Here is a 22,409-nt window from a genome sequence, read left to right on the forward strand (position 1 = left end):
ACACTGCTGTGCAAAATTACTGATACTTTAGTTTTTTTGTTTTGTCACTATGTTATCACAGCAATTATCAGAGCGTACTGCTAGTCATTTTCAATGCTACAGCCAATTACTTACATCAGTGCTTGTGAATTCAAAGTACTGAGACAAACAGCATGAATTTATGTTAGTTTTCTTCATTAGTGGAGCAAAACACGATTTGACCTGTTGTGTTTTCTTCTGCCATGATCATGTTGCTTTGATGGTACCCAATGTGCTGTTTGATTTTTCAAACGTTGTAATGTTTTGCCTTTAATCATGCATCAAATACACCGAGCCGTACTGCTGTGTTGCATTCAATGAACCCTTTTCTTTCTGTGGAACCCTCTACAAAGCCTGCAGTGCCTTGTTGTCAAATGATTTTTTGTTATCAGTGTTATGAAACAAAATTAATTGCACTTATGAATGCCAGTATGCATGCTAAAATTGATAAATTTTTTGAGTGTAGTTTTGATGGGCACTAGTCCCACAGCTACTCACAGCTAATCACAGATGGAAGAATTTGTGGGAGGGGTGGTGACGGCTCCAGAAAAAAATCAAAACCCAAAGAAATCAAAGTGACAAACCCCTGGAAAAATCATTTTGCTGCTGAAGTTGTTTTTTTTTTTAATTCACTTGTACGCTCCAAAGTCACAGTTCGAGCAACATCTTTTGGTGCAGTCATTGTATCTTTCCCTGTTAGTCCAAAACTGTGTGTCTAGTGTGTGATTCCCACACAGAATATTTTATAGAATTTCCCCACATGCATTATGTATAGCTCTCAGCCACATACAGAGGATTTGTGGCACCAGGTTTTGTAAATGAAAGACCATTTTCCACAGCTATGTATTGAGCATACATTGACCACAGAGTGTGCTGAATTGATGCAAAGCTGTGTCCATCATCCTATATACTTGCCTTATTAGATGAATACAGTAAACAATAGCATAAAAAAGACCTTAATCCTGTCAAGAAAACCTATTTGTGCAGGACAGGTTTGCACTGGTGACAAAAAAGTTACATCACTTTCTAAGATGGCGCTGAGTAATGTATTTGGACATGTGTCACTCATAACAACCTAAGTTTAAAAAAAAAAAAAAGTATCCTCAAATATAGTGCTGCTTGAAAGTTTGTGAACCCTTTAGAATTTTCCCTATTTCTGCATAAATATGACCTAAAATGTGATCAGATTTCCGTTCAAGTCCTAAAACTAGATAAAGAGACATCAGTTAAACAAACTTTACACTTATTGGTTTATTTATTGAGGAAAATGATCCAATGTTACATATTTGTGCATGGCAAAAGTAGGGGGAAGGGGAAATTAGAGTCAGGTGTTTCAATCAATGGGATGACAATCTAGTGTGAGTCTGGAAGGCCCTGCCTTATTAAAAGAGAAGAAATCTGGGTCTTCATTGTCAAAGTCTGAGCTTCACAACACAGGTTTGTGGAAGTGTGTCACGGCTCAAACAAAGGACATTTCTGAGGACCTTTAGAAGAAAAGTTGTTAATGCTCACCAGGCTGGAAAGGGCTACAAAACCATTTCTAAAGCGTTTGGACTCCACCAGTCGATTGTCAGGCAGATTGTGTACAAATTGAAGACATTCAACACCATTGTTACCCTCCCCAGGAGTGATCGAACAACAGAAGTCACACCAAGAGCAGGTATGTAATAGTCCGGGAGGTCATAAGAGACCCCAGGGTAACATCTAGGAAACTAAAGGTCTCCCTTGCAGTGGCTACAGTCAATGTTCATGAGTTCACCATCAGGAGAACATTGAACATCAATGGTGTGCAAGGCAGAGTTGAAAGGAAAAAAACCACTTCTCTCCAAAAAGAACATTACTGCCGTCCACGGTTTGCTCAAGACCACGTGGATAAGCCAGAAGGTGATTGGAAAAATATTCTGTGTATGGATGTGACCAAATATTGAACTTTTTGGCTTGAATGAGAAGCATTAAGTTTGGCGATGAGCAAACACTGCATTCCAGCATAAGGTCCTTAACCCACCTGGGAAACTTGGTGGTGGTAGTATCATGGTTTGGGCTGCTTTGCTGCCTCTGGACCAGGATGGCTTGCAATCATTGAAGGAGCTATGAATTCTGAGTTGTACCAGCACATTCTATAGGAAAATGTCACAGTATCTATCTGTGAACTGAAGCTCAACAGAAAGTGGGTCATGAAACAACGACCCTAACACACAAGTTGTTCTACCAAAGAATGGTTAGAGCAGAAGAAAGATAACGTTTTGGAATGGCTGAGTCAAAGTCCTGACCTTAATCCTATAGGAATGCTGTGGAAGGACCTGAAGCTGGCAGTTCATGCAAAGGAGCCCACCAACATCCTGAGTTGAGACTGTTCTGTAAAGAGGAATGAGCTAAAATTCCTCCAAGCTGATGTGCAGAGCTGATAAAGTTACCGGAAAAGTTTGGTTGAAGTTATTGCTGCAAAAGGGGGTCATACCAGTTACTGAAAGCAAGGCAATCACATACTTTTGCCTCACACAAATATGTAAGGTTGGATATTTTTCCTCAAAAAATAAATGAAAAGGTTGTTGTTTTTTTTGTCTTGTTTAATTGGGTTCACTTTATCTATTTTTAGGATTTGTGTAAATATCTGACCACGTTTTAGGTCATTTATGCAGAAATACATAAAATTCTTAAGGTTCACAAACTTTCAAACAGCACTGTATATGCTCTTATAGCAAGTTTTAGGCAGAAACACAGTACCAGGAGGTTTGGCACGTCAACCTTGATATAATCTTAGTCTCAACAGATGTTGCTAATAGGATAAAAATATTGAAAAAGACGGTTAGCATAAATAATTGACCACATTTTTTAAAATTAGAATGTTTTATTGTAAGAACCTGGGACATTTTGAACAGCAGTAATTGTTTATTATGGACCAGGCCCCAGTTTTTACTGGCTTCCTGTGGCTGCTCTGGCATGTCTGCAGTCTTCAAGCCTCTCAGCTCGAATGTCTCTTGAGTACAACAACCCAACACTCATTAGACTAAAAAGCCTGAACAGACAAGCTAATACAAACACTTTCATTTGATCATATTTACTTCACACATTCATGCTTAAAATCTTGACTATTATATGGACAGAAAATAAATAACCTCTGCTTAAAGATCTTCTATAGAACTACATGTCTTACATCTCACACAAGTTCTGTTTTATATAGCTTGATCTTAATAACAAATGATCATTGATAATATGATTTAAGATAGCTTTGCAAAAAAAACCCCCAAAAAACCCTGCTTTATTTGTTCTCTATTCCTGCTCCACTCATCTGCTTCTTTGTACCACATTATATGTGCAGAAATGGAGGCTGCAGCACCTGTTGTCTTCAATTTGAGGTGTCTTGACCCTGACTGATGAAATTCTCACTCTGTAAACTGATCCAGATCAAATCTGATCTGAAGCATGCCATGTACAAGACTGACACCCTGACCTAAACTTAGAAGAAATGCTACAAGACAGCTAAAATAATTACAATAAAATTATCTGTTATTGATCATGTGGTTCCCTTGTTTATAAAGCAACCTTTCCTCTTAATGTAGGCATAGAAGCTAAGTGAGTGAGGTTTTCTGGTGGACACTTTTTGGTTACAGGTGAGGTGTGAAGCCAGAGTCTGTGACCTGTAGAAGTTAGATTTGGCGTGACAGCAGCCACAACGATTCAGCAGCCGGCACACATCCTTCCTGAAGGCCCGCGTGAAGATGGTGTACAAGAAAGGGTTGCAGAGGGAGTTGATGGGATAAAAAAAGATGAGCAGGATCTTTGAGTGAGACACTGTGATGAGGGGCATTCTCAGGGCTGCAGAGATGGCGAAAAAGGAGATGGGTGCCATGCAAATGAAGTCAGTGAAAATGAGCACAGCCATGCGTTTAGCAATCTTAGTATCTCCATGACGTGCGGAATGCTCTGGGTTGCGGACACTGAGATAAATACATATGTAACAGTAACAGACCACCAGGAAAGCAAAAACATTGAGAATGAGAACAGCCACCACGTAAACCTGAGAGCCCAGTGTGTCGATGTCCATGGGCAGGCAGATGCTCACTTTGCTGTAGCTGCTGACCCCCACAAGAGGGAGCAGGGCAACTAGCAGAGAGAAGCCCCAGCCTGCCACCATCATGGCTGTCACATGGTGCATCCGCAGCCTCTTGTGTACATGCATGGCATTGGTGATGGTGTGCCAGCGTTCAAGGCTAATCACAGTCAGTGTATATACTGAGAGCTCACTGGCAAACACTGTCAAAAACCCCGCTATGCCACATCCGGGGCCTGTCTGCCATTCAGTGGCATGGTTGTAGTACTGGTGACGGGAGTGGTGATCCATGAAGGCGATGAGCATCAGGTAGAGCCCCATGCACAAGTCAGCAAAAGCCAGGTTACACATGAGAAATCGGGAGATGGTTAGCTTATGGTGGCTAATGAGGAGGATAACCAGCACAGTCAGGTTACCAGTCACAGCAAAAACTGTGATTATCCAGGTGAGACAGCGCAGGAAGCGAAAGCCCAGCAGGTCCTCACAAGGGTTAAAAGCATCTGGCTTTGGCATGCACTTGACGAAGGGGTCGTTAAGACAATCCAGTTCCAGGTCTGGATACTGAAAGTTGATGTCATTAATACCGTTCACACCATCTGCAGTGGGCTCTCTGAAGAACATACAGATGTTGAAGTTATCATAACAATCCCAGAGTTATATATATATATATATATATATATATATATATATATATAGTTTTTCATAGAAGATGGATTTTGTGTGTTTTGCCATATGAGGACAACAATTGCATCTCTGTATCAGGGCTTTGTTTTTCTCATCACAATGTCTGTTATGTTGTTGTTATGTCTGCAACTGGACATAAACCTGAACTACAGTAAAATTAAATGTGTAAAAAAAGTTAAATGTCATGCGTAAATTGACAGTAACAGCTGCAATATTTAGTAAACAGGATGCATCTTGTTTTATTTTCCATAATTTTGATTACTTCCAATTCAACTCCTATTATTTGATTTGTGTGCTATGTGAAAATTATCATTCCATTAAGGTCTAAATTACAGTACACCATCTTAAATTCTTTGTTATCAATGGCAAAATGGCAAAATAAGTCATAACAATTCAATAGTGTCATCTTAGTTTGAGATATTAGTTCTATATCAAGGCAAGGGTCCAAACAAAATATTAATAATGCTGGACGGGGTGTTACTTTTTTTAAAAAGTGAACAATAAGATTCAAACCCCCCCCCCCCCCCTCTTCCCACCCAAATAATTTTCAAATAGTCTCTAAGTGGACACTGAAGTAACTTACATTTCTGTTTTGCTGAGATCACAAGACTTTGTGAAGTTCTTCAAGGCATTTTCCCTTTAAATATAAAAGGAGGGAAAAGGTTAGATCTCACAGTATGTCAATAAATTAAACTGCTAATTACCAAACTGCAGATGTTCTGCATTCATTGGACAGAGCTTTTGTTCTTTATGCAGATGTGAATGGATCTGTTACATCGCTGTGAGCAGGTCAGTTACCTTTGTTTCCGACGCCATGTGTGGAAGGCGCAGCAGTGGCTGGGGTACGTGAGCTCAGCCTCCTCTACCTCAGCCAGGCTTTCCAGTGGAGGGAGGCTCTTCAGAGCAAAAGCGGAGCCGGCCTTCAGAAACCTCACCTGCCTCAGCCCTTTAGGGGGGAGGGAGCTCAAAGCTGTGGAGGAGACATCCCTGAATCACACATGCAGAGAACATAGACACGCATTTCAGTCAAGTTTAGTAAAATGGCTACTGATACTACTACTTGTTATAATAAGGTGTTGGACTATTACAAGTCACGAGAACAGCCTCGCCTTGGATTTCACTTGTAATTTAAACTCAACTTGAGAGTTATAAAACCAGTCTTTCCCACTAGAGGAGCCATGATTTGGTGTTTTGTTGATGCTGGTGACAAATGCTGTTTCAGGCAAATCTGCAGAATCTCCTACAGGTGTTTATGGAGCTCTAGTGACTGGAGTAGCCAAGGTTTCATTCACAGTGTTTTCATATTCATCAAGCCAATGAGATGAATCATGCTGTCTTTCTAAAGAGATGCTCATTCACAACAGAAATGTTTCATCACAGAAAAGAGGCTGTAATTACTGACATTTACTGAGTACTGAATACATTTTATCAAAAGCAAAATAACATTCAGTATGTACTTTGACAGCTACTTTGATTGAATACCGCCTTTATTTAGCTGATTACAAGTTGTGACCTGGCTTTCTTTAAAACTAAAAATACCCTAAAGTACCACAGTGGACACCACACAAGCAGACGGAAGACCTTTGGCATTTCCTGCGCGTCTGTGAACACCACAAATACTTATTCATAACCAAGATAAGGAAATTTCATATCTACAACACAGGTTTCTCACAATCAGAGACCTTGCGAGCTGTATGCTCTGCAGACTTGGCTATTTGCTCACTAATCAGTATTCAGCAGTGCTGCCTGCCTTGTTGGTTGTTTACACAGACAGGCTGTCACCACCCTAATGTTTATACAATAAAATGATAAACATTGTTATGAATATTAATCTTGCTTCACTGACCCAGTTCAAATATTGTCACCGTAATGCTGTTGATTTAAACAACAAAAGATTGAAAATTTTTGATTGTCCTCTCTCATATTTAACTTCAGCACAATTATAAATGTGTTGCATTTGGATTTCAACCTTGTATCTGTAGAACATGAACATTGACAAGACTGACTAATTTTTTAACAGTGGTGGTAACTAAGTACATTTACTCAAGTACTGTACTGAAGTACAATTTTGAGATTCTCGTACTTGATTATTTCCATTTTCGGCAATTCCATATCTCCTGTCCATTTCAGAGGGGAATACTGACATACATGTATATATAGACATGTAGAGTTTACCTTCAAATATACTGTATGTCCAGTTTATGATCCACTGTTAAGGATGGAATTGCTAAACAGTATATAAAGTACTTAAAATTGATTCTGACAAACTACAACATCAAAATTACACAAAAACACATAAGTAATAGTTCAATATTATAATAAATTACATTATGATAATAATATAACATTCTGAGTAGTCCTGGTGTCGCTAAATTCATGTCATGTCTTGCTGCTCACATCTGGAACAAACTACCTAAAGATTTCAGATTAGAGACAATACCGATTTACCTTGCGAGGCAGCTGGATTCATGAGATCACAAGATCACAGGACAATCCATCTTGTTTCAGGTTCGGCTTGTGTCCAAACCACCAATCAGCATCCTACAAGGATTCTCGTGGGATCTTGTGATCTCTTGAATCTAGCTGCCTTGCAAGGTAAGACAATGATAGACAGTGATAGACAGACGGTTCATCCAATCACCTGCCAGGTATTTTTTGAAAGTTCCTGCCCTTTTCCAAACACTTTCCAAGGACGACTTCTCCAGTGGTTCTGTGTAACAAACCATCTGACACGTCAGGTCAAATGCTGATAACCTTTAAATCTAAATTAAAGACACATCTGCTTGCCAAGGCTTTTGGGCCTTGTCCACACTAATACGGATACTTTGCAAAATGAACATTTTCCTCAATGTTTTTGCCTCTCATCAACATGTGTCATAATGTCACTAAAACAGAGATTTTTAAAATGCTTTCTAAAGTACATATTCTAAAGTGCACTTAACTAACTTGTTTTTTTTTTTAATCTTTTATTGTTCTTATTCCTGTTCTCATGTTCTTTTGGATTTTGGGGAAGCACTTTTAATTTCCTTGTGTATGAAATGTGCTATATAAATTAATTTGCCTCACCTTACTGTGCACTATGTAGAAAGCTAAGAAAAAAACTAAAAAAAAAGTGTATGTACACACAACACTCTAAAAGGGGCTAACAAAACCTCTGTACTTTTACTTAAGTACATTTTTTTGGGCAGTGGTCAGTTGAAACTAGCTGTGAACACAATATTGACATGTTATCACCTTTTGAGTTAATATGGTGAATGTGGTAGCAAACACTTGCCTATTTACACATCCAGAAGATATGAAGCATTCATTCAAAGGCATGTTTCTGTCCATCTGGCAAATTTAAAACTTAGTCCTCTTAACTCTGTTTTGGTCTCCTCTAACTCCTGAGTGAAATATAATACAGCATAATAGTCGCTAACTGTGTCTGTCTGCTGTTTGGTGCTGAGCAGGTGGTGTATAGTGTGTTTTTAGAGAGTTTCACTGTGAACAACCGCCTGCTGCAGCTGAAATTGATGCTATGAGAGCAGTTAAGTGAACCAAAACAGTTAAGCTGCTTGCTAAAAAAAAAAAAAAGAACAAAACAATAAGCTGAAAGACACTAAAAAACTCCATCAAGTTGAAAGGAACTGCAGAGTCAGTTGAGCGACCCCTTTCACATACAAGTATTCATGTCATTGTTAATATAAAAATATTGATAATAGCTGCTTTGAGTAGAGGATCTGAACAACTCTAACACCAGTTTGCAAACTGACTGGCCAGGAAATTATAATGACATTTTCTTTATTTATTTGATCAACTTGAATTATTTTTACTTACAGAGAAATTGGACCTGAAGCTCCTTTGAAAGCATCTTCTTGAATGTTAGTGAGATACCTGTTGTCTCTTAAAATCCTACAAAAGACAAAAAAAATAAATAAAAATCAAATATCACTCAAATGACCTCCAATCCAAACTGTAGCTGTGCAGTTAACATACAATATCTAAGAAAATCAAAGATGACACATTAACGACCAACAACGCCCCAAACCATTTTTCATCTACTTTTTCTTTTCTCAACTTGACACCGAGGAAGATGAGCATTATTTTTAGACTGCAGGGTGTCTGCACATATCACGTCCCCATCAACATTCAGCAGTACGGGGCAGAGCAAGAAAACAACGGGTCATCCAATCTTTGTTTAGTCTTACATAACGTCTGTTTACTGGTACACTCAGTTTTTATGATTAGAAAAAGAAAAGCTTGAAACCTGTACAACATACTTAACAGCAGTAAACTGTATCGGCCTGTTATGTTGTTGTTGGCACAGTATGACAGAAAAAAAAACATGTTGATTATCAAAATGCTTACAATGTGTTGAGCTTGGTTCCATTGAAGGCATAAGACTTTATTTCCTTGAAACCGTTTCTAAGCAGGTTCCTGTCGAGGACACAATGTTATAAATTTTTATTTTGCTGTCAAAGGCACCCATCACCAAGGTTAGAGAACTGAACATTCAATTACATAAGCAGATTGAGACACATCAAAAAAAAAAACAAATGTTCTTGACAAATGGTGAAAAATTGTTGCTCCTAGTTTTGATAATGTGGTAAGAAAAAGAATTTGGCTCCTGTACTCACATGTCAACGTACTCCTCCGTCATTCCCAGGAAAGAATTGGCAGGAATGGTTTCGATCCTCATGTTGTCTGCCATTTCTCTGCACAAGGAGGAGATAACATGCACTCAGGCTGTTGGGCTAAGTTATCAGTTAGACAAAATTATGTATATTCATACCAAAAAAAACCAAAAAAAAACGCAGCAGTTTGATGAACTGTGACCCAGTTAGAGGATTTGTGGCGGAGTTAGTGGCATCGTGACATTGATAGATAAAAGTAAAACCCAGCTCAGAATAAACAACTTGGGCTCCACTCAGAGTTAAAACATGAACAACATGCAGTTGTGCAACATGCAGAAACACACTAATCCAGATCTGGGCACATTATTTTAAAATGGGATTACTCACAGGATAATATCGGACACCAAGGAGGAGATAGTTGTGAAGTCTGGGAAGTGTATCATCCCTGTGTTTGAGATGCTCCTGTGGAGACACACAGCAGAGACAGATGATCATGAGCAGATAAGAGGAAATCTTCAAAGTGGCCACAAAATGTCACAGATACTGAGCTTGTCTCAGTCAGTCAGAAAATACTAATTTCAGGAGCCAGCTGGTAAAGTATTCCAGGCTAAATGTGGTTTATCACATCATCACTTGTGACCTTTAACTTTTAAAAACAATCTTTACTAGAGTACAACTTGAATTAAGAATATCTTCATAGATCATAGAGGCTGTGAGTGTTGATCTGCAACCTAAAATTCTACTTAACAAGCAACTGTGCTCAAGACATAAAACCAAAATTAGTGCAAACTATGGATATATTAATACAGTCCATACAGTCAAGTGATCAGTACAGCTTTTGAATGTGGTTGTACAGTGAAAGAAAAAAAAAAGCAAAAATCATAACAATCAAGAAACAAGTCCTCTTCACAGACAGTGCTTTTGACAGTACATAAAGGAGGACGCCAGTGACTCACAAGAGACAAACTATGAAAAGAATTGGTCAAAATCGAAGCATCAGAGGCCGAGATATCTTTGCTTTTATTCCCTTTGTGTGTGTCAAGCTTCAAAATGCTGGCTCCTACAATTCCCATAATGCAACTCAACAGCATCTCTCATCAGACCCTCTCTGGCTGTTAAATGCCTTCATGCTTCAAACTCCATCCCCTCAGTTTATGATGACACAAACAGACAACATAAGCTGGAGTGACTCTTTAAAACCCCACAACATCCTTTTTATACTGAATCCCACACTGTCTGTCATACATACTCTCTGTTGGCTTGTCTCTCATTAACTCTTATATTTTATTATTTAATGTTTATTTTTATGGGGAGAAGTACATAGCATGGAGCAGTGCCACATACCACAACATTTATAGCCTAGGCCAGCTTGTAATGCCTGTCCCTAGTTGGGCCATTATACAAATACACACAGGGAAACACACACAGGATGATACAACACACAAACAAACTAACTCAACCTGCTTTTGGTACTTGAAGAGGAAAAGTCAGGGGATTGTCAATGTCATTGGGATTTATACTCTGGGTACAGTATGTATGTACAAAGTTTCATGGCAATCCATCCAATTGTTGTAGAGATATTTCACTAACTTAAAAATATCAGTGAAGCTGTATGATGTTAACACTAAGTGAAATATTCAAAACCAAGACTCTGTTTTTAATGACTGAGCCCTTCCATCAAATGGAAATAATACCCTTGCCCCCATATTTTTTGGCATCTTTGAAAACTTTGGAGTCTCAACTAAATTCAAAACAAAGTTCTGTGGGTTTGAACAATGCTCGGCTGCAAAGTACGAGTTTGTAAAGACCGATGCACTGGCTGGTCAGTGAGGTTTAAAAAGGTCACTGACGATCACATAAAACAGAATCATATACTTACAAATATTTCAGTTTGGGCAGGTCAGTGAAGGCACCTTTTTCAATGATCCTCAGACTGTTGATATTCTGCACAAAACTACAGGAACAAAAATAAGAAATATATCAGTAATTATAATTATTGTCGTCAGCGGATGTCAATAAACCAACCCATTCATACACCAGCCGCTGTGAAAGTCAAGGATTAAACACGCAGCTTTTGTAATTGAGAGACTAATCCTGTGAAACTAAAATGAAATGCAAAACACATACCAGCTGTTCAAATGAATAATTGCTTTCAATTTGCGGCTTGAATGTGACGTGCGATGGAAGGTGTCGCTTACATTTGAGCCAGGCTGTGGAGGGAGAGGAACGCGTGTCTCCGTATCTGCGTGATGCAGTCGCTCTGGGAAATCTCGCTGTGGCACAAAGAAATGGCTCAACATCAATCAACCGATTAACAAGAGGCTGTAAACAAATTACTCCTGAAATGTCTAAGATCAAGCCAGTGAATATGGAATTTTAGTGAGGCAAACATTAAGAGTGATGCACGTGCCTGTTACTTTTTCTTTTTAAAAATAGGACAGACTTGATTGATACTGGGATGCAAACCATGAGGGAAAAATGAAAATACCACAAACATCACCATGAATTCACACTTCTAGGGCACAAACACTTCACCTGATGTTTGGAAAAGCTCCAAACATACATCATGGATGCATCTGGGCCAAGAAGACTGAGTGAAGATGTTTAAAAAGGAGGACTAAACAAAGACGTTCCGAGACAAACAAAGTCAACAAGACTTTCTTGATTTGTCCTTGAACAGTTTGTTTTCTGATGGAGGCACAGCTTCCTCTCAGGAGCCGCTCTCCATCTACTTTTTTCGTAATCACCGTTGTCGTTTTAGACTCCCACTCAACTGTAATCAGCCGACACTTTTCTTAGGTTAACCTCACTCTGCTCCCATTTTAAACCTAGAAACAATTAAACGACTCCATCTGTGCTGCTTATGTTTGGTTTCACTCTCTCCTCTGATTGCATTATGTATAGTGTCATAATTACCACTTGTGGCTCATATAAAAAAAAAAAAAAAAAGATTGTCCAGATCAAGCTGTGCCAACGATTATCAGTTTGCGTCATCAGTGACAAACGCCGTGTCATTCTACCTTGACACAGGTTAGATGAGGAAGGTTTCATAACCAAGAAATGAAACATCTTATTGTAAGTCCACATTTGTAGCTTTAGCACAGTCATTTCACTGAAAGTGGAGTGTATTTTATCACATAAAACTATCATCTGCTGGGAGGAAATTTGAATTTGCCCTGTGTATTGGAACATAATGAACCTATGGCATGTAAGTACTGTAAGTATGTGCGACTGATAAGCTCGTCCCTGAGGAGGAGAGCAAAGTCAAACGCAATCAACACAAACTGGCTCAATTTGAAAATGGTTTCACCACAGGCAAACAAACGTTTCATATCTGCTTATCAGACTGTAAATGATATATTAATTAAATAGTGAAGCCAATTCAGTAAAACTATTCAGGGTGATGTTATGGCTTTAGAAGTGAGTATTTAGTGGCTGTAAACACAATAAAGGTGACCTAATCAGCAATTAATCCCCACTTCTAGAGAAAATAAGAAGAGATTATGTTATTACTGGTGTGCCTGGTTTGTTTTTAGTGAAATATCTCATTCATTTATAATTGGATTTAATGGAAATTTGCAGGCCAGTTAACCATTTGGGCCAAGAATTTTGGTACATTTATGAAAATGTTGTATGGGAGCTGCTGAAAAGCCCCAAAGTATGGTGACAATAACACAACATACAACAATAAGGGGAAAATCTTTAACTACTTTTTCCTTTTCAATACATATTTTTACAGAGAATAGACTCAATTTCCCCGTCCTATGAAGACAGCAAGTTCACCTTTTACCTTTTTTTGGAACTGTGCATCTTCATAACATCTACAGTTGATAAAAAAAAGTGTTTTGGAAAATCTGAGGCATTCATCGTAAACAGAGTACTTGTTTGAAATCTGGTGACATAAGCATGTGGGTGAAACTTCCACATTAAAAGTGACAGAGTGGGTTGTGCTCAACCATTCGCTGAGTTAACAAGGTGTTTCCCTTGATCACACCATAGGAAGTAAACTACAGAGCAAAGACATCAAAGTGAAATGTAATCATGGTATGAAGTAATGAATAGTCATACACAAATGTTCGCCTCCTGTTGCTATTACCTGGACCTAGACTCAAGATAAAAGCATTTAGTAAACACCTGATGTAATAGTTGAGTTGTTATTTAGTCAGAGTTCATTGGGTTATAACTGACAAACATTATTTTTTTCAAAACACGTCTCAAATTTAAAGGATGTTTTGTAAAGATTTCATTATTCTTTCTAAGCCTATGTTGTTTTCCACAGCTACAAATTTTTTTGTCAGCCCTGTTAACTGTCTGGCTGTTTAAAGTGTCTGGTAAAATAATGAATTGTCTATATAAAAGGGCTGTTGAAGAGCATTTGTAATAATGCAGTATGGATTGGTATAAATTTAAATCAATTTCCACTTCTTCTGCTGTCAGGTGTAGGAGCAGCTGGAGGTGTAGCCTTGTGTAGAAATACTTCTTTACTGGTGCTGTAATATATCTGGTTAAAGGATTTTCTCTTTGCTCTGTACACATGAGCCAATAGGTGGCGCTGCAGGCAAAGCATATTTTAACTGTATTTAAAATTTGGACCAACACAGACTTTGCTTTTTTTCCCTTGTAGTATGATATTTCCTCATGGTTGATTTGTTTGAACAATGCTGAACTAAAGCACACTATTGACATGATTTATCATCTATTATATAAATATATATAAAAGTTCCTTTAGGATCAGTCAAATATATTTTCAATACATTTTTAAATTCAAACTTCAAACTTCAAGACTAGCAGTTACATTTGATTGAATTAATCAGATTACAGTTAATTCATTTTTAATTAAATCACAATAGATAATAATTCTGATCATTTAAAAACGTTAAGCTTATGTTTAGTTAGTCAGCATTCTTGCTTAAATGTTTCATCAAGGCCAAAGGGTTTATCAGCAGAGGTGTCTCCTTTCTTGAGTCAAGCTTTTTTGACTTAAGGCTACTTTTCTCTCTGTCTGCTTCTTCCAGAGTAAGTCTTAAATATAAATAACTTACATTACTGTTATGTTGATCAGCTCTTTGAAGGCATGAGTGGGAACTTCTTTCAAGGGCAGATGAGTGAGTCTTCTGTAAGAAAAAGTAAAACTCAAGTCAACTCCACATGTGAACTTTATACCTAGAAGCAAATACAGAAAGGCGTCTTTAATGTGTCCCTCAGAAATTACATTTATAAGACCTGTGTTACAAGGGGAATGATAGTGACACCATAAAGTAACTTTATAGCCATAATAAGTCCCAACAGGAAAAACAAAAGACAAAAGGAAAAGATCAAGGGCACTGATGGGCTCACAGTAAAGTATCAGATGATTTTAGACTAGTTTTCTATCAGAAGCAAAGCTAGAAAGTTGGGTTACTTACAGTCGAAGCACGGATGTTGCTGCTGCCCGGGAGGCCAGTTGAGTGTCTCTGCTGCACTGAAAAGTGTCGGCGCTGCAGCGGCAGATGGCCGGACAGGTATATGCCCAGCAGGAGCGCACACTCAGGACACCGGACAGCACGACCAGGACCCAGACTGCCTGGGGAGCCATGACACCGGGCCACTCACTGAAGGATTAATATCAAAACAAAGAAAAAACAAAAAACTCCGCTGAATCTCCTCAAAGTTAAAGATATATGTATATAAAAACCTGCTCTGTAAAATCAGTGTCTTATTCCAGGTCAAAGGCAAAACACTAAATAATTTTACGCTGTTTTTTTTTTTTTTGTTCTTGTTTTTTTGATGTTTTTTCCCACCTGCAGCGTTAATGCTGCCTTCAGGTACGGTCGTAATTGCGAGCAAGCTGCCCGCCTGGAAGAGCCAACAAAGTGAAACACAGGCAGAATTTTCTTTGACAGCTGAGCTGCAGAGATGTGACGTCTGGTGGGTGGAGATCATGAAAAGCTCTGTCAGATGAAGTGATGTGGTGAAGTCATGCTGTCACTCATTTATGTTTGTAATAAATCAAGGCTGGAAAATAACTGTTTTTTACTAGGCTACTGTTGTGAGGTACTGATGAGTAGACTATTTTTTTTTTTTAATTTTGATATTTTCAAAAAGAATTGTATTACCCAGGACCCCAGCAAAAAGAGGAATAATTTATTTTCACTATAATTCCATCCATAAGTAACACAATGACAAAATGTATGATTATTGTGGTCATGGGTTTCATACACTTTCTGTAATAAAACATCTAAAAGCAAAAATCTTATCAGATGGGGGTCCCTGTTCTTATTTGTGTCAGTTTAGGGGTTCTTGACGTGAAAAAGTTTGAAAACCACTGCTCTAAATTTATCTAATGGCCTACTTTTCACATTACGGTTTTCAATATATGAGATAACATGTGATGTATTGTGTCATACTGCCAAAGAAGCCTACATAATGTGATCAGTGATCCAATGAAAAAATGATTTCTCAAATAACCATTTTAATTGTTAAAAAAAACTATACCAGTGGGCTTGCATGTTTTAGCTCCTTAACTATAAGTTATGTCCACATGGTTGACCATTTTTGATCACATACTGTATATTCGCAGATTTTTTGATGTGTTTTTCCAACCAGTTCAGGCATCTACTGGTTACCTTTCATTACATTCAATATGACAATCTATTAGCAGCCCATTAAAACTTCTCAGAGTGAACATCATGTCTGCATTACATCAGTTTTACATGATCTTTGTGTAATAAAGCAATCTAAGTACAGACTGACTTTTTTACCCTCCCAACAATATAGTAAATCTGACAAAAATAATGCAGACTTGATGTTGACTGTGATAGGTCTCACAACTCAATAACGTTACAAGGGTACAAGGGTTCTAATATATTTTTATATTTTATGGAAATGAACTGAAACCATGGATGGCTCAAAAAAGTAAATACATTCAAATTCAAATGTCTGCTAATTGGTCAGCTAAAATGTAAATATTCACTTTGTGAATGGGCTCAAACATGCAAAACCACAGCTATGGTCTTATATGCTGATTCATTTACTTTAAATTAGTTAAAAAATTTAAATGCAGTACTTTTACATGTAATGAAACATTTTTCCATCATGGCATTGCTTTTTAATACATGTCTGCTGTACATTTTCTCCTCTTCATTCTGTCCGTGCGCTGCTGGACATAGAAAAAAACTAATTGCTTTATGTTAATTTTGTTAACAATCCAACTGACAGCAGTAAAATGAATCAACAATTCTAACTTCTAACAAGAAGTAAGCTTTGAACTTTCAATCATTAGGATACACATACAGTACACATGTGCACTTGAAGGCAGCGAACCTCACTGTGGTTGTAAAAACCCCCGAGCAAAGCAAAGATAGTGTTCATCAAGTTTTAGGCTGCTGCTGAAGCTGCAACTGTAGCTTCGCTTGTCTCCTCTACACTGCAGCAAAATGTGTTTTATGTTGACTCATAGAAATCTGAGTACTAATTCTCTTAAGAGGACACCCAGATAACTCGGACCTTCTAAAATAAACTGTACTTTGTTTGCATGGTTCACTAGTGTTATGAATTGCGACTTAGCCCGCAAGTGTAGTAAATGTAGAGCGTTAGGAGGAAGACTTAGTTTCAAACAGATGTCCAGCTCAGTGGACAGCCAAAAGTACACATAAAATCTCCTAAACTATCACTAAAGCAGTAAAAAAAAACTAATGACTAATCGGTGCCACAGCCTCATTTAACTGTGGATGAAGTTGAAGCTCACACAGGATGCTTCTGTTTGTTGTTCCACTGGAAAAGCCTTTCACAGGGTAGCCTGTCAACCTGGAAAAAGGATTGATGGAAAAAAAGGTTTAATACAGTCTAATACAGCCTATTTGCTGTTAAACCACATGCACTTTTACAAAATCTTACATCACAAGGAACCGCGAGTCCCATTTACGGCAGTTTGTCAAACGAAAAGCTTTGTGTCTCCAACATCCTTAACTTAATCTCCTCTGCTGTCAGTGACCCTGACCCCATTTACAGCTTTCTCATCCTGCTGCTCCTGCCTGCCAGTGTGACCCATGCTAACAGATCAGCAACACCTTCTCCTCACTGCTGCTATGTAACAATCCCACTCACACACACACACACACACACACACACATGCTCAGCTCCCTGGAGAGGTTACTGCTCAGCGCTGTTTACCAAGACTCTCGCACCCTGACAACCTCTGAGCCGAGCACAGTTCCAGTATGTTTAACCCTGTAAAAGAAAGAAGAAGAAGAAGAAGAAGAAAAAACACTGACAGGCAGAGAGAGACTAATTCATGCAAGTGGACAAGCGAACCAACCCATGTCTTCACGCTAACCCCCATGCTGAGCATCACATCACACCTAGAAGGTCAAGCACCACAGGGAGAGACTTTCCAGACAAAAAGCATAAAGACACAATTTTAAAAGAGAGTTACATCACATTAAAATTTCATAACTGCTTGACAGAATGTGAAAAACAAGTGGTTACACCTATTCTAGTAGTTGATTGTTAGATGAATGCTGCTTTTCAAGCATTAGCTGTGGTTTAGCCCTTTGGCTTCTTTATTGGATTTATCAGCATGGCTGTAACAGCTAATGCTGAAACTCCTCTTTGGATAATACACTATTAAATTGCATTTGGAGCAGTTTATTGTAATTCTGTGGTACTTTCTTATTTATTTTAGCCTAAGGCAAGCGAGAATGATGCAATTTAAAGTGGGTTAACCATGCTGACATACATTTACAAACACATCTACAATACATGATGATCATTGGTACTGTAAAAGCGTTTTTGCTACGGTCCCAAAACTGGCACATAAATGAAGAATTCATGAAGGAATTGTCAGTCCAGACTACACATTTGCTCTCAGGAACTGCTGGTTATAAGATATCAACGCTGTGTCTCCCTGTTCTCATAAAACTGCTCCTTTTGATGTAGTTTCCTTTTGTTTTCTCAGATTACATCCTCAGTCCTAACAAGCTACACAGCAGTTCACCTGGAAGAGGGCTGAGGTCATGTTTACATGGAGCAGGATCAGAGAGTTTTACTATAAGGCCATGTCCACACTTCTGCAGATAAATTTTAAAACATTGTTTTTTCTCTCAGTTTTTGGCCTTGCTATTGTTTTGGTGTTTTAATACATAGAGAAAACATCTGAAAATGCTGGTATGGATGTAAACTTTTGACTGATAAATAGTAATAATAACCTATATTAGTGTAAAATGGACTAACTCTGCTTTTTTTTTTAGAATATCACAGGGTCAGATGAGAAAAGTGTCATTCAGACCTGTGTGGACGTGGCACCAAATAACAGACTGTAGGTGTGATCGCACCCCATGCGGTCACCTTCACCTGCTTTGTTACTGTATGTTGTTAGAGGTTCCTCTTTTGGGGACAAGGTTCTTCTTACCTCTGGGTGGGAGGCTGTTGACCTGTCAGCATCCTGCTGCTAGTCAGAGCACACAAGGAGAGTGTGAGCAACGCGACATCACGGAACGACACAATCTAGCATGAAACAACGGGACACAATATATAAAGCAACACAACACACACTAGCAGAAAACAACACACGAAGTGAGAAAGACAACATGGGAAAACGCATAAAGAGCACAAACACATCAGGGCTGAGTCAGAGCAGGCCTGGAGTCATTACTGAAAGTGGTGGAAGCAGCAATTGGTGTCAAATGCTGTTTACTTACTATTTCCACATAAAGTGACATTTTCAGGGAGCGAGTTCAAGAGCAAACACACATCAGCGTGGCATTTGAGGTAATTGGCAACAGGGGCACTGAGTGTGTTCTGAGAGTCCCTTTGTTTTATTCCTCAGTGTACTGCAGCTCAACAGCGAGGAGCAACTTCTTTGGAGAGGGATCCCTCCTCTGTTGCTCTTGAGATTTCTTCCATTTTTTCCCCGTTAAGGATTTTTTTAGGGAGTATTACCTTATTTGGTTCAAGGGTCTTTGGATAGAAGGTGTTGTATTGCTGTATAGACTGTAAAGCTCCCTGGGGAAAATTTGTGATTTGTGATATTGAGCTATACAAATAAAATTTGACTTGACTTGATTTTGGACTGTCTTTTGGGGCTTTAAGAAAGTATAGCAGGCATTTTAACTCTTTTCTGACATTCTGTAGACAAAACGATCAATCAGTGATGAAAATAATGGTTAGTCGCATCCCTAATGACACTCATTAGCCGTTTACCTTATGTCAAATCAGATCAAATCTGGCTAGGGATCTGTGTTGCATGTCCTTCTTCTTCCCCCATTTTCTGTCATTTCTGTACTGTCGTGCCCAACAATATCATACTGTAAGAAAGCACAGATGAAATGAAAAGAGCAAAACTTTTTTTCCTACTGGCTGGACTTTAACTATGATTACACATTCGTCATGCATCGTTTTTGTCTTTGGTTGAGGGTGATGTTTTCTTCTTTTACCTTGAATAACTGAGACATTCGCTCCACTCTGCCTGAGCTTACATTAGTTGCAGGTGATTTTGCCATCTTTGATATCTTCAGTTTGTGAAACTTCACAGTTCAAAAATATGTGTTTGAGCATCAGTTCATAACTCCTTGAATATTTAGTCTGTTCTAAGAACAAAGTGATGTTTTGAAAGAACCAAGAAAAACCAGAATGATCGTTTTTGGCTTCAAAACTTGAGAAATCAAGGCTCTGTACTCAAGGGCACCACAGGAGGCTTATATCATGAACAAGGAAGTGACGGCCAAGGAGAAAGAGAGCCAAGAGAGTTCAACATGACAAAGCAGAGATAGCAGCACACACAAACACAAGCACACCAATACTGGAGCTGCACTTAACACAGAGGACTCTATTTACTAATCTACTTACTTAATCCTCAGTGTTCGTAAGGGGGTTTGTATGGGAGAGTTGTGGATCTAGGATTCTTACACTTCAGCAGGTTATAATAATTTCCATATGCCCTCTAATCACTCTCCTTCACTCCCACTCAAAAGACATTTTGCAGTATGAGCACCATGAGACTGGCATGTTAATGAACGTGGGATAAACAAGCTACCGACAAATAGGGAAGTCATTATTATGAATTATTAGGCGGAATTTATGCAGTCTTGTTTTTAATGGCATATAACCTTGAGGCTGTCCGCTCTCTCTCTCTCTCTCTCTCTCTCTCTCTCTCAATTCCCTATCACACACACACACACACACACACAAACACACACAAACTCACAATTTGTAGACAGGGCAATGCTCCTGACAGCTTATCAGGTCAGGAATTCACGGGTCCTTGGACATCTGAAATGCATCACAGAGATATCACATTAAGTGTTTTAACCCTTTCATGAATCTTGTTCAGTGTCAAGTCACCACAAGGAACATCTGAGCTACAATTAATCTCTTCAGAACCGAAAAAAAAGTTCTCTAGAAAGCTGTCATACTCACATACTATCACCTCTTCTTCCATGTTTGATCAGGCGCTGCGCTGTTTGATGCACTTACTGTATCAATAACTCTTATTTGAAGTGGCTGTAGTTCTTCAGTTTGATCAACAGGTGTCAGAGAGCACTTCTCTTTCATATCTGGGATTGTGCTCAGGATTCCTACTGTGAAAAGCCAGCTGGTCTTTGATCACTGATTCATTCTGATCCAGAGCTAAAGAATAATCAGTGCTCTGAAAACGGGACACGGGCCTGGTTACAGCCTCAGTGGAGGCTAGCTACCTCAAATGATAATGTCCAGAGAGCTGCAGATGTACAGAATTAGTTTTTGTTTTTCTGGTTCAGTCTAAATACTGTTTATGGGAATTTTGGCTCATGTGAGAGTCTGGTAAACTAGTTGATGATTTGAGCATCTTTCACTTTGCCCTGATAATAATGCATTTTAATGATTTGGATGACTGGTTTTGAGACCCATATAACAATTTATTACACATTATTTGTGTAAATGGACCAATAGATGAACACTTATCTCTCTTGCATATCCTCTTTTAATTTTTTCAAAAAAATGGTACATCTCTTTTTTATTACATAACTGCCAGAAATAAGAAATCAGTGATCATAACAGTAATTGTTGAATGTTTGATGAATGTCTTTATACTCTTTTAGTAAGTAAAATGTAAAATTGAAACTGTTGTTTTTACGTTAAGATTCATGTTCAAATCCCTGAATACAAATGTCCTCAATATTTCATTTCTATTAGACTGACATAATTAATAGATAAAGTGTCCAGTCTGCCCGGTCATGAACGCTGATCCAAATGACGCACGCTGCTACAAAAAAAGATCTTAGGAATCTTTGCAATCATTTAAATGTTTTTGTTCCAAATGTCTCAACATTATCTCCAGCACAGTGGTTAAAATATGTTTACTACAGGCAGAATCTCTCACAACTTCCACCCTTCATGCAATTCCAGCAGATTTTTTGGCCTCCACCAACATCAAAGCGGTCCTTTCAGTGCCAGCTGGACTGCAACAGCAGTGTTGAGATTGGCTGAGTGTACTGTATGTGTGTGTGTGTGTGTGTATGAGTTAGAGTGGGAGACTTGGACTAATGCCCAGCTCTTGGCATATTTGTGTTGATAAACACATCTTAACGCACCTTTTTCTCTGGATACTGTGACGTTTATCCAGCAGAAGAGGTGTTGTAGTCCACTGAGGACACTTGAGCACATTCACAGAGGGACAGACATGTCCCTGCTGCTGGGCAGCTCTACAGGCCGATGCACTCGGGTCTCTCAAACACTCCTAACTTCTCATTCATGAGGACGGCACTTTCTGTACCTGCTGGGCACGATCTGAACTCTGTGGGCGAGTCTGGCCCTGGGACGTTTAGCACCTTGGATGTTTTATCTGAAAGGAATGCTCTGCTTTTTGTTGTGTTGCAATCTATTTTATTTTTAATGTTGAAACAGATGATGGCAAGAATTTCTGATAGAGAATACTGTATAAATGTAGCACTGTAGCCCACTTTGCATCAAGCAAAAGGTGATGAGAGAGATTTAAGATTGAATGGGGGTTACAGTCACATCTGTTCCACTCACCACCTTTCACACAGTCTCATATACAGTGCTATCTTTGTCTGTATTATAAATAA

General features: G+C 38.6%; 1 protein-coding gene across 1 annotated transcript; it reads right to left on the minus strand.

Moving 5' to 3' along the window:
- Nucleotides 1-40: 40 nt before the first annotated feature.
- Nucleotides 41-15,588, minus strand: LOC137196886 (lutropin-choriogonadotropic hormone receptor-like). The gene is made up of 12 exons (XM_067609833.1): nucleotides 15,147-15,588; nucleotides 14,772-14,957; nucleotides 14,409-14,480; nucleotides 11,565-11,639; nucleotides 11,246-11,320; nucleotides 9,754-9,828; nucleotides 9,370-9,447; nucleotides 9,101-9,169; nucleotides 8,570-8,644; nucleotides 5,552-5,740; nucleotides 5,337-5,390; nucleotides 41-4,679 (listed from the first exon to the last, which is right to left on the minus strand). Exons 2-12 carry the CDS (start codon nucleotides 14,939-14,941, stop codon nucleotides 3,533-3,535), a joined length of 2,079 nt encoding a protein of 692 aa, XP_067465934.1. The 5' UTR covers nucleotides 14,942-14,957; nucleotides 15,147-15,588; the 3' UTR covers nucleotides 41-3,532.
- Nucleotides 15,589-22,409: the final 6,821 nt, after the last annotated feature.

This window comes from Thunnus thynnus, chromosome 14 (assembly GCF_963924715.1).
Source record: "Thunnus thynnus chromosome 14, fThuThy2.1, whole genome shotgun sequence".
Classification (NCBI taxonomy): Eukaryota; Metazoa; Chordata; class Actinopteri; order Scombriformes; family Scombridae; genus Thunnus; species Thunnus thynnus.

Bases quoted from the DNA above. Each gene is read 5' to 3' on its own strand.
- LOC137196886 (XM_067609833.1), bottom strand. From the start codon at position 14,941: ATGGCTCCCCAGGCAGTCTGGGTCCTGGTCGTGCTGTCCGGTGTCCTG. The intron at 9,448-9,753 runs GTGAGTAATCCC...CTCCTTGTGCAG, and splicing joins TTGGTGTCCGATATTATCCT to AGAAATGGCAGACAACATGA. The intron at 5,741-8,569 runs GTAAGTAAAAAT...TGTGTGATTCAG, and splicing joins GCTTCAGGTCCAATTTCTCT to GGATGTCTCCTCCACAGCTT.